We start from the raw sequence: 13510 nt of genomic DNA, 5'->3' as shown, positions 1-13510 counted from the left end.
ACTTTGCAGAATGCTGTTTTACAGCCAAATTTTCTGCACTTCAAGGTTTCCAGGAGACAAACGTCATCCCGGCCTTTTGGTTGACCATCAAAACCTTTTCTATGCTCCCTATGATATCCAGACTGCAGGAATCCATTAGTCTCATGTTGCCAAATGATCCTACATTTCCACTTCCCAAAGAACTTAGTGTTAAAGGGGAGACCTTCCGGTTCGGGAGAAAGTTATAAAAGCTTAATGGAAACATTTAATGTTGCATTAGAATCCCCAGGGACTTTGAATCTGGGGACTGTTAGCACAGTATCCAACACACTCCTTCCAGCCTCTGCTTCTCAACCCTGCTGAGGGTTTTCCAGAGGATCTGTGGTAGAAAGTATGGTGCCATAGAGGTGAGTGATTTTCTCGGTAGAATCAGATAATCCAAGGTTCTTTGGATACTACTTAATTTTAAGGAGCAGTAGGTGTATGTATGACTGTACTACAAGAAATTTCTCTACATAGAATGAATATACCGCTTTCACAGTGGTAGTTTTTTAATCAAGAGACTAAAAACAAAACTCCATAACGTATTATTACCATTTTACAGATGAAGAGCTGAGGCACAGTGAGACTGATTTACCTAACTCACACAGGAAATTAACTGACTTACAGTATGTCCACACTACTTCTGCTGAGCTCTCAGGAATATTGCTCTCAAGCATGTGCCATTCACCTGCTCTTGCTTTGTATATGCCAAACCCAGAAATGAGGCAATGACATTGTGTTAAGGATACCCTCCTATGCCATTCTCAAGATTTCTGCTTCTAGCATGCTTGAAAATAGTACCCAGGGTCACCATTAACTTCACTTTGTCACTAGTGGGGCTGGCATGGGTGGGCAGGGCCTATTTGAAAGTGGCATTTCCAGAAACATCTATTCCAGAAGGGGTAAAGATATATTCATATATCTCCTGACTCTCAGTCTGGTGTTTTATTGACAGAACATCCCTTCCTCGCCCTCTTCTATTTTCCATACTGGTTCCATTAGACTTTTTCCTTTTTGCAGTAATCTTTTTTCTTCTTTCCTCTTTTATCTCTTCATGAATGTTTCTGTATTCCTCTTTTTAAATTTTGAACTTCATTTTCATTGTTCTATTGTACTCTAAGGGTGCATCCAGACAAGCATGCACGTACAGCGCCTCAAAGCTGTTTGAGGCACCACAAACTGCACACAGCACATGTACAACCATTCACTGTGCTGCTAATTTGCAGTGTGGCACCAAAATTAAACATCAGGAGATCCTGGTATTAAAAAAAAGTGCCACAAAAAAAAGTGGCACCGCACATGTGGCAGCAGTGTGCACTGCCAGAAATTGAGCCTGGCTGTCCTTTTTACACTGTATTTTCAACAGTAGGAGAGATTAATTTCTCAGTAACTAGACTCAAGTATTTAGGTCTTAAACAGTGATTAAAACCTAAAATAATTTGCTAGAAATATGGGATACCATTATTCAGTACAAGCTCCATGTGATTTTAATTTTCAGTTCTTTTCTCATTTGTCCATTAGACTGACTTCTTAACTACACAGTGAAGTCTCAGTACTATTTTCCAATAACTAGAGAGGTAAAACAAGGGAAAAAAAATAAAAGAAGAATATAACAATGTTGAGAATATAAAAGCTTCTTATGTAAAGCTTCACCATTTACTTTTTAGGGTTCTTTTTAAACTAAGGAACTATCATGAAAGGTTCTGAGTGAAAATGTTGAACATGTTCAGCATATGACGGGGTTAATATCATATGGAATATCATATGGAAACTTTCCTATATATAAGTATTTTGTAATTCTTCCTCCCCCAACCCCCAAAGCCAGTAGGCATTTTATTTCTAGTTTCTAAGAGACAACTAATCTCTAAAAAGTATTCTATATTGCTGCCATTGAATGAGATATGTCGGCATCTTCTAACATGAGAGAATGAGGAGAATGAGGCAAAAAAATCCATATTCCATCATATGAAATGCAAAAATAGCCTAAAAGATGGGCTAGCTGTAATCCTTAAATGAAAAAATGATATTTTTGTTATTTTTTTAAGAGGAAGCAAGAATTATGGTGTGTCCCCACATGCAGAGACATATGTTTGCCATTGCAAAATAGCAGTGGTACATATTTGTGCAATGTGCTTTGGCACACGCCAAATTGTCCTGGGTGGGGTAGGGGAGACAAGGGTCAGCAACTGTGCTGGCCCCAGCAGCCATACCTGGGGTCCTGGGGGCCTCCTGGGGCAACAGCAGCACCGATCTGGCTGCATGGATCCTGGGCAGTAGCCAGAGCATGGCTCTGGACAACCAGGCTCCATGTCTGGCAGCGCACACTGCTGCCACATGTGCTGTGCCGCTTTTTTTTGTTTGGCACTTTTTTTTTATACCAGGATCTCATGGTGTTAAATTTTGGTGCCACACTGAAAATTAGCAGCACAGTGAATGGTTGCACATGAGCTGTGTGCAGTTTGTGGTGCCTCAAGCAGCTTTGAGACACTGCACGTGCATGCTCATCTGGACACACCCTTAGAGTACAATAGAATAATGAAAATGAGGGTCAAAATTTAAAAAGAGGAAGCAGTATGGAAAATAGATGCAAAAGAAAAATTTACTATTTTTAATCATTTTCCATTCACACAGTGACAGATTATTAAAAAAACACATGACGATTTCTCCATTTTCCATTCTGTTTTTTGTCTTTCAGTGAGTGAAGCATTTTTCAGTGGCACAGTGTTCTTCAACATTAGCAATTCATGTGTAACACTAACTTCTAATTTTGAAGCTCTGATCTCTGCAAGGTTTATTAGAATTGAATATATACTTTACAGAAAGGTGGTATAATAATTGCAAAGAAACCAAGCAATATAATAATACAAAAACGTTACAGTGAAAAAACTATAAATACTTTTTTGTTCATTTCTCCAGTTTCTTCTGCCAACCTGTGAACAACTCTTTTTATTGCAAAATTATCTCCTGACATCTCATTAGTGCTTTTTGCATCACTGCTTAGCTTCACAGAATTTTAAAGAATAGTTATGCTCAAAAATTGACTCTACAATAAAAACTTGCTGTCTTTAAATGATAAACAAATGTCTATTATTTATGTAGATTGGTGCTAATGTACAAAGCACAGAATTTATCTAAATAACAAGTCAGTTCTAAGTGATTTGGAGCCAAATGATGTATGACTATCCCCACAAGACATTTAACATCTATAGGTTTTGAGATTTAAAGATATGAAACTTGAATATTCCCTGGTATGCCAAAAATTCAGAAAATTCTTAGTATAATCACCAAAATATTTCAAATCAAAAGACAGGTTAAAAGATTTCCTTGCCTCTGTACTGTGCTTAATGCCCCAATTCAGGAAAGGGATTAAGGACATAACTTTTAACAATGTGCTAAGAATGCGACTTCAAGGCTCATGTTTAAAGTGTGTTCCTGAAACAAGGCCAAAGATAGCTAAATTTGTAAAATGTTGAATAGAATACAATTTCTACAATAGATACATTCTACCAGCTCTTTTTGTTTAGTTTGTAGTGTATCAGTACTGTCTGCTTCGTCATGCTTTATGGCACACAGAATAAAAGAAAACATAATTTGTTACCTTGTGGATAGAATTTAGCATAACTGTCTCCAATTCAACTAACCACTTTTCAACTTGACCTCTAGCTTTAGATGTTGAGATTGTTTCTATAAGTTCCACCACCTCTCCTTCACTACTTTTTATATGGGTAATGTCTAAAACATCAGTAAATTCCACACTTGCAATTCCTTCAAAGCACTTTTTCAAGTGAGGCTGTACCCTGGAGAAAACAAAATGAAACAAGTAAAATGGAAATTATAAAAAGCTTCACATTTAGCAAAGTTCTACAAAAAATTTCCACCAGTGCTATAGAAGCTCTAAAGGTACTTCTGAAAAGTATTTTTAAGAAATTAACAAATTTGAAAATATATCTGTTAAATTTCAAAAGCCTACTTATCCTCAAGGAACAGTAAATAATAATGATCATAATATATAGTATGTAATATAAAGTATATTATATATCACCTAATGTATATTTTATATAATATATATGATGATCTATTATGGATTATTATAAGGTAATATCTGTGCAGGATGCCTGTCTTATGTATATTATATGTATATAAATATTTAAATATCAATTACAATTTTAAAATCATTATTCAAGTTGTTATCAATTCAAGCATTTACAACTAAAGCACTTTAACTGTTAACTGTGCATTGTTTAATTATACATTCCATACAAATAATAATTATTAAAAGTTATAAACGTTGCAAATAGAACAATCAAATCCAATTTTAATTCTGCTGCTTGTGTACATGTATCACAATACTGATTTTAGCTGTATGATGTGATTTTCTTTTCCCCCCCTACAAGGTTCCCTGCCTCATTCACTGCACTGTGGCCGCGTCTACACAAGATGCTGACTGCACAGTAGCCCAATAGTACTACACAGTAGCGTCACATAGCAAAACAGATGACACAGCACTACTGCACAGTAGTATTAGGCTACTGAGCAGTAGCATCATGAAGAAGACATTGGTTGGCACTACTGCACAGTAACTATACAAATACTAAATGACTGTGCAGTAACGACTGCGCAGTCAGCATCTCATGTAGATGCAGCCACTAAGAACTTTTCACGGGATCAGCCAGTGGTAAAGTAAGTACACTGTGGGTGCATCTATACATGTGCATTTACTGCACAGTAACTGAAATTACGGCACAGTGTAGGTGCATGTCTACACATGCACGCCCATACTGTACAGTAAATATGGCGACTTAAACTTCAGCATAAATTTGATATCTGCATCAAGCAGGTATCAAATTTATGCCTGATTACTTACTGCACAGTATTGTACATCTAGACACCTTACTGAGCAGTAACACTGTGTGGGTGGACTGGCTTGGGACTAACTTTAAAGCAGTGATTCTTAACGAGGTGCCTCAAGCCCCTTTGAAAGGTGCCATGAGAAATGTGAGGAGATAAGGCATGTGCACGGAGATAAGCAGATAAGGACAGGCTCAAGCTGCAGGTATGAGGAGTTAAGCAGATAAAAGCAGGTTTTCCCTGCTTAGTGGTTCCCCTACCCCGCCTGCCTAGCCCCTCTGCATGGAGGTAAACATTGTAAATATTTTGAAATGGGGTGCTGCTCAATTCATAAAAGTTATGGAGCGGTGCCTTAAGTCTAAAAAAATTGAAAGCCACTGATTTAGAACGACATAGTTAGCTGTGTTAGTATGAAATCAAGTAGAAGACAGGGTAGATTTATACCTTATAAACTAACCAAAGCGTGTGGGTATTTCTCTCTCTCTCTCTCATATATATATCATAAGCCTTTGTGAGAAGAAGTTCATTTTATATAGATAGAGGTTATCTTGCCTTGATCAAGGAGTTGAAATAAATGGCCTTTCAAGATACCTTCCTGATCTATTTTTCTATATTTTTATGACTCTGTAGGTGATTATAACAGGTATAACTAACCTGTTTTCCTAATCTGATCTGAATCGCTACCTGAGCACTCACTTTACCACAACAATTCTTAAATACTACTGAATTAATTTGATGAATTAACCTGAATTTAATTCATATATTAAAAATGTAACTCCATTTGATTTGAATTAATTTCTGATAACAACTAATTCTGTAAATACTTCATGTGTATAACTCTCTGAATTAAAAAAAAATGTATGGAAACTCCCTAAGGCCATGCTTTTAACTTGTATGTATTATGAGCCTCATACACACATCTATCAAATATTACTGTACCGTGTAGGATCTTTGGTCTCTGAGAGAATCTCAAGGAGTTCATCATTAGACAAGAAAAAGAATCTGGGGAAGAAAAGACGCTTCTTCTCTAAGTATTCATTAAGTCCCTTAAGAATTAGTTCCAGAAGTTCATTGCACTTCTTCAGCTTTTCCAACATTTTATCTATCATCACAACTGTCAGAACATGCTTGTCCTGAAAAACAAAATACAATTATTCCATTGAAAAAGGATAATGAGATACTAATAGTGCTGGAAAAATCTAAGAGTAACTCTCTTGGCTTCTCTATTTTACTTCAAATTTTAACTAGGGCATGCCACATTGTAGATGTTTGACATTTATCTTCTCCAATGTCTGTATTTTTGGAGGTGTAGGTTAATATACACCTCTTACATTAATATAAGATCCAGATAAGCTCGGTTCCTCAACTGATATGGATCAACATAGCTCCATTGACTGTGATGAAGCAGAGTATGTGCCCCGTAATGTTCAATCAGACTACAAAATTCTCTAATACCTGAGATCTGAAAGATTGATATTCTTAAAGAATAAACACTGGATAATTGTATGATTATCAGTAACACTGAACAGGGTTGCCAACTCAAATGATATGTTTTTTTACTGACAAACTGTAAGATTTTTACTGACAACAAAACTTTTCTGCTAATATGTTTTTACTGATATGTGCTTTAGATAGTGGGGTAGTGGGGTCCTGCAGGGTTCGGTCCTTGGACCTGTACTCTTCAATATCTTCATCAGTGACTTGGATGTGGGTGTGAAGTGTACTCTGTCCAAGTTTACAGACGCTACTAAATGGTGGGGTGAAGTGCACACTCCGGAAGGTAGGGAACAATTGCAGGCAGACCTGGACAGGTTAGAAAAGTGGGCAGTACACAATAGGATGCAGTATAACAAGGACAAGTGCAGAGTGCTGCACCTAGGGCACAAAAATATCCAGCATGTCTACTGGCTGGGAAGTGACCCTCTCAACAGCACAGAAGCGGAAAGGGATCTCGGAGTGGATTTCAAAATGAACATGAGTCATCAGTTAGCAAAGCTAACCACACTTTATCATGCATCAGCAGACGCATGACAAATAGAACCAAGGAGGAGATACTTCCCCTCTATGTGGCATTGGTTAGACCGCAGTTGGAGTACTGAGTCCAGTTTTGGGCGCCGTACTTCAAGAAGGGTGTTGACAGACTCGAGAGGGTCCAGAGGAGGGCCACTCATATGGTTAGGGGCTTATAGGACAAGCTCTATGAGGAGAGACTGAAGGACCTGGACCTCTTCAGCCTCCACAAGAGAAGGCTGAGAGGTGACCTTGTGGCCGCCTACAAATTCATTAAGGGAACGCAGCAAGGGATCAAAGATGCTCTGTTCACCAGGGCACCTCTTGGGGTAACAAGGAACGATGGTCACAAACTGACAGAGAGCAGATTTAAGCTAGATATCAGGAAAAATTTCTTCATGGTAAGGATGGCCAAAATTTGTAATGGGCTTCCAGGGAGGTGGTGCTCTCCCCTACCTTGGGGGTCTTTAAGAGAAGGCTGGATAGGCATCTGGCTGGGGTCATCTGACCCCAGAACTCTTTCCTGCCAAGGCAGGGGGTCAGACTCAATGATCTGCTGAGGTCCCTTCCAACCCTAACATCTATGAATCTATGAATCTAGATCAGGGGTCAGCAATGTTTTTGGGCAGAGTGCCAAAAACATACACAACCTCGACTTGTAAGATGTTGGTGGGGGAGCTACGAGAGGCCTGATCTTTGTTGTGGCAGAGCAGCCTGGCCCCTTCCCCGCCATCTGCCCCAAGGTACATGTACCAAGCAAAATGCCTATGTTTGCCATGGTCTGGCACCTGTGCTGGGTGTTGCCTACCCCTGCTTTAGATAATGTAAATGTACCTCTTCTTCCAAGCACTGCCCTGCTGTCAGGCCCCACTTAGAAGGGCTCCGTTCAAATTTAGGGGTTTAACATAAACCAGAGTAAAAATGTAAAAAAGTTTTGTCAATGAAATGTTCTTGGTTTGGCACCCCTGCTTGACCACAGCATAGGTTTAATGGTGTGCTGCCCATCCCCCTGCCAGAAGCTCAATACTCCCCCCAACAACCGGATGGCAATAACTGCATCATGCACCATGATATCCACACCCCAAACTTGCCCCCACTGGTCCCACTCCTCCTGTCCTGGCACAGTCCCCTAAAGAAGCCTACCTACAACCCAACAATATTACAGGCAGCCTGGGACACAGCAACAGCAGCACAACATTCAGAGAACATTCCCCCACAGAGTACTGCACTCCCACTCTGCCACCAGGTGGTACTGCTCTGCTCTGTTGGAGTTTCAGTTAGGCTGCAGCTTCTGTTTTTACTGATGGTTAAAGCTTTTTTATGGACTTTACTAACTGTCAGTTTTAGCCTCATCTTTTACTGACAATCAGTAAATTTACAGACAGCTGGCAACCCTGACCAATAACCAATTTTAAGCAGGAATTATATCATAAGACAAAAACTCATCTCTGCAGAGTCAGAAAAGGGTTTCCCTCTCCCCCATGGAAAATATTACAGTCAGGAGTGGTGAAGGCCTAGAGCAAGAATGTCAAACATATGGCCCACCAGCCAAATCCAGCCTGCGAAGTCCTGCCATGTGGCTCCTGGTGTTGCACCTATGTCTGATCAGACCCACACAAGCACAGGGCCAATCTGTGGGCCAGATCCAACTCATGGATCCCCTCCTTCCCTCTCCCCTCCCCGCAGCATACCTGATTGGGAAGCCGCTCCAGCTGGTCTGAGACCCAATGCTGCATGTAGCATGGATCCTGGAATAGCTGGAACAGGCACCGCATACAGCGCAGTCCAGCCAGAGTGGTTGCCTTGGCTATATGTGCTGGCTGCCACAGCCAGGTCACACCACAAGCAGTACCTGCTCTGGGATGTACACTACACTTGCTCCAGCCAGTCTGGGACCCATATTGCACATGGTGTTCACAGGTGCTGTGTGTTCCATGGATCCAGGTTCCCCATGGATCCTGTAGTAACTGGAACAGGTGTGACATATAGCACAGTCCTGGAGCTGCTGAGATGGCCGCTTTGTGCAGCCCCCCTGCCACTCAGGCTGGACTGCACTTTATATGGTGCCCATTCTGCCCATTACAGAACTATGGCTACCAGATCAGGTATGCTGGGGGGTGGGGAGGGAAGGGGAGGGGAGGGGAGGGGAGCCCACAGACTGACCCCATGACACTCATCTGGCCTTCAAGGCCAAATGATTTTAAAACCCTTGGCCTAGAGTGTTCCTACTTAAGCAAGCTTCTGAACTGTAAAAGAATGCCAGATTTGATTAGCTTTTTACTAATCTAATACGCAAACTGCATGTTCCAAATATTCACAATTTGCTACATGTATATATTTAGACATTTTGTTAACTAAATAACAAAAGGTAATATTACTTTCTAAAACATAAAGCAAATGTTAAAGTTATATTGTTTTCAAATTCAGTAATAACTGGTAAGATTTATGATTTAATGTGTATGAGATTTTTTTTATAGTTTGTGCTGTGTAGAAAATAGAATTCAGATCAAACATTTCATTTCACCACTTATAAATTGAGGATTACAGCAAACAAAACTAATTTAAAGCTACTGCATTTACTAAAGAGTGGTATCTGATGTAACATAAATGAAACATAAAAAAAGGATTTACAGACTTGCTAGTTCTAAAGTATGCAAACTAACGTAAGATAGTGTAAAGTTGCTTTAGCTTCAAATTTTTTAATTTAATGGAACTTATGATCAATGTATAGCTAATTATACATTCTATCAAATACTGGCTTTTAAAAGTAAAATAAAGATCTAAATCAAAAAGCATGAAAAACACACCAACCAGTTATTTGTTCTTTTCATTATGCATATAATTATTTCTGAATATAACACATAGCTGCAGTCTAACTCCCTATGAAAGACAGAATGCATTGCTTATGTACTTGATTTTGTTAAGGGACATATACGCCTCATACCTGATCAGAGTATTTCCTTGTAAATGAAGCACACTCACTTAAGCAAAAAATCATGACACTTCTTTATATTTTGTTAATTGTTCCATAAATGATATCAAGTCAGAGCAATCCAAATTAAATAATTACTCATAATGACTGAGCTGTCAAAATTCAGGTACAGCTAATGCTTGGTTTTATAACATAATCTTTAAATGTGAACAGTACAATAATACATATACATTGTCAAAGTAAAAACTGTCTTTGGTTTTCTTTCATATAAATAAGTAAATTACCAGATCATTTTCTGTGTATAATTGACCTTGCAGTTCAAACTCAATCTTGCTATTATAAAAAAAAAGATCTTACCTGGAAATGTTTTGATTCTTTTCATATAAGAAAAAGATAAAGATGCCCATTTTTAGAATGGGCTTCCTATCTACAGTTCTGATGAAGCATACATTCTAATATTATAGAAGCCTTAATCTATCTGTCTGTCTGTCCATAACGCTTTATTCTCACTCTGATTGGCTGACTGAAACAACCAATTAGAGTACAAATACAGCGTTGGGACAGGAGGTGGCGGTGCAGCAGAGCACCACCATGATGGCACACAGGGGACAGAGGGTGGGGCGAGGTCAGCACAACTAGCCTTGCCCCTCCCCCACCCTGCTCCCTGGAGGTGGTGGCAACGGAGCAGATGGAACAGTGGGGGCTAAGACATCAGCACTGGCCTCACCCCCCTGCCCTGCTCCCTGCAGGCGGCGACAATGGAGCAGAATTGGCCTTGCCTCTCCACTCTTGCTCCTTGGAGGTGGTGGTGCGAGTGGGCAGCGGGGTTGGGACACCACGGAGGGGGCAAGGCCACCAGCACTGGCCTCGGCCCACCCCTCCCTCCTTCTGTCTTTGCTGCCTGCAGGGCCAACGTGGCGGCAGTGGCAGGAGGAGCAGGACCAATGCGGGGGGAAGAAGCTGGCCCAACACAGTGGTCGGGGGGAAAGAGAGCAGCAGGCCTGGGCCAACACACCAGCAGTGGGGGGAAGGGAGGAGCAGGCCTCCTCCCCTCTTGGGCCTGGGCCACTCCTCCCCCACCCCCACACCCCCATGTCAGCCCTGAGCCCACTCCTCCCATCCCCACACCGCTGCCGTGTCAGCCCGGGCCTGCTACTTCCCTGCCCCCACCACCACAGCAGGCCAGCTTCTCTCCACCTACAGGCCTTGTCCTCCCCCACACACACTGCATCAGGCCCAGGCCCACTCCTCCCCTCCCCCTGCCGCCATGGTGGGGAACGGGGAAGCAGGCCCAGACCTCAAGCAGCAGGAGGGAAGTGAGGAGTGGGCCCGGATGGGGAGGGCCCAAGGGGCTCTGTCCCCGCCCACCCTCCCCACCCCCCATTATTCTTGACAGGCAATTGGCCCGTAAAGAATAAATGAGAATGACATTGTTCTCAGCCATTCAAAATATAAGCGTCAATTGTTTGATCACTTACAGGAAAAGAAACCCTATTACAAAAGAGGGTAAATCAGGTATGCAAAAAGACAGTATGACCAACAATTCTAGTTTCTATAAAGCATGTTTAGTCTGCCATAAACTCCAGTCTCGGAAGTTTTAGCATGACCTTGCCCATTTTCCTCACAAAAAATTGACACTCCTGTTTTCTACCTACTAAATTTATTAAATGTAGAAAGTAAATCACAGAGTAATTTCATTCTCATTAATATGTATACTTTCAAATGACACATTTAAGAGGTATAATATATGATTTTTCAAATTTGCGATAAAAAGTGAGACAGATAAAGGATGCATTTTTATTACAACCCACAGCATTTTTATAACACAACGGCAGATGAATGGAAAAAAAAGCAGGGAGAAGACTCCAGTTTAGCATTGTGATTTAAGAAAGAGCATTTAAAATTATCAGAGAAGAATCTTCTTCTAAAACACAAAATCCAAAAATTGCATTTCTGGACACAGAGTGCCATCTTGTGGAGCAAAACTACTATTTGTTGAAACATTCTGAAATTTCAAAATTGTTTGCTAAAACAATTATAGTGCCCTGTACAAACACTAAAGAAAAAGCAAAAGGTGGCCTTGAGCTTCTTTGGGGGGGTTTTCTGATCACTACCAACATTTATTAAATTCCAACAGTCAATTTTATGTGGTTCCCTCAATAATAATAACTAAAAGACTGGAACTTCTTGTTGATGTCCAAAGCAAACAGGTCAATTTTTGGATGCCTCCAGTACAAGAAGATGACACTGAAAAAGCAATTCCTTGATTTTTAACTGGTGGTACAGAAAGATGCATTTGTTGAGACTACCTACTCAAGTAAACTGGAGGCCCAAGAGGTCCCAAGAGATGCATCTTAAGAGATGCAACAGTTCCATGGGCTGACCACCTCCCTACATATTTTGTGCCTCCTTATTTGTTGATTTAAGACACTGGTGCTCAACCTTCTGGCCCTGTGGGCCAAATGAGTGCTACAGAGCTTTCCACATGTCAGGATTGGACCCTAGGGCCCCGACACAGCTCCCTCTCAACCTCTGTGTGCTGGGATTGGGCCCTGGAGCCCAGTGCTGCTTTCACTGAGATCAGATGCCAGGTCCAGTGTGCAAGTCTCGAGGCTCCCCATGGGTCCAAAGATTTGACAGCAGGGGAGTAAAGCCACTGCTCCCCTGCTGCCAAATGTCCAGACCTGTGCGGAAACCAACAGGCCAGATGACATGGCACTACAGGGTGCATCTGGCCCACACGTCAAGATTGAGGACCTCTGATTAAAAACAGTATGGTGATATTGTCCATCATACCCTGGATATGATACATTGGTGGTGATATAAGAATGCCTGGCATGCTCTACATAAAATCCTGAGCTCCAAGATACTGCCAGATAGTTTCACCTCTTTGGAAGACCAAAGACATGGTACTCGGAGATCATTAATATGTGATCATCCCCTTCAAAGCCAAACTTGCATGCATCTGAAATGTAGACTGATACACAAAATCACTTATGTGCCACAGGAGGCTTGGTGGCCTAAGGTGCGTGGGCCGGCCCTGACATTTGTCAGTTTGGCCTCCACCTGCAAAACCAAAATACAGCAAAGATAAGAGCTGGTCTCAAAGGAGGTATTGTTAGGGTAGCTTGTCATATTTTATGCTTTAAAGTTGCATCTGTTTATAGAGTAGTGAATTACAGTATTGTTTAAAGTTTTCTTTTATATTCAGCCTAAAGTTCTGTATAGCCTCATAGTTATCTGAACTTTTCATTTTGCTAGTGTTTGCATTATCAGCTAGTCTTGCCTCTTGCAAGCAGCTTATGGCCTTGAGTTTGCTGGCATGATGTTTCTTTCCTTTCCTGTCACTGTGAGAAGTTTTTCTAACACAACATAGTAATAGTTTTGTTACTAGCTCAGATTAACTGAACTTGGCACTAACCAGCTGATTCAGAGGGATAAAATGATTGGCCATGTTAATGAAAGATGATAAAGAAGACCAATGGACAATGCCCAAAGTAAGACACCGGAAAAAGGCCAAATTAAGAGGTGTGCTTGTGATGGGTCTGTTAAACAAAGGAATATGCTGACAGGATAAAGTATGGACAATATGCTGACTGCAGAGAGACCAATCCAAAAGCAAGGAGTCATCAAAGGACTCAAGTTAAAGAAAAGTATAAAAGGGGGGAGCAAGCAATTTAAGTGTGTCATCATCATCAT

General features: G+C 40.9%; 1 protein-coding gene across 1 annotated transcript in view; it reads right to left on the bottom strand.

Moving 5' to 3' along the window:
- DNAH7 (dynein axonemal heavy chain 7) overlaps positions 1–13510 on the bottom strand; it is a 214406-nt gene that overhangs the window by 126666 nt on the left and 74230 nt on the right. Inside the window, exons 19-20 of the mRNA XM_006028533.2 lie at positions 5809–6002; positions 3620–3818 (exon numbers count right to left, since the gene is read on the bottom strand). Of these exons, the coding sequence (XP_006028595.1) occupies positions 3620–3818; positions 5809–6002 (393 nt within the window). The remainder of the gene's footprint in view (positions 1–3619; positions 3819–5808; positions 6003–13510) is intronic.

Source organism: Alligator sinensis, unplaced genomic scaffold (assembly GCF_000455745.1).
Source record: "Alligator sinensis unplaced genomic scaffold, ASM45574v1 scaffold784_1, whole genome shotgun sequence".
NCBI classification, from domain to species: domain Eukaryota; kingdom Metazoa; phylum Chordata; order Crocodylia; family Alligatoridae; genus Alligator; species Alligator sinensis.
Note: the sequence above shows the minus strand (reverse complement) of the source record. Positions and strands in the feature narration are given on the sequence as shown.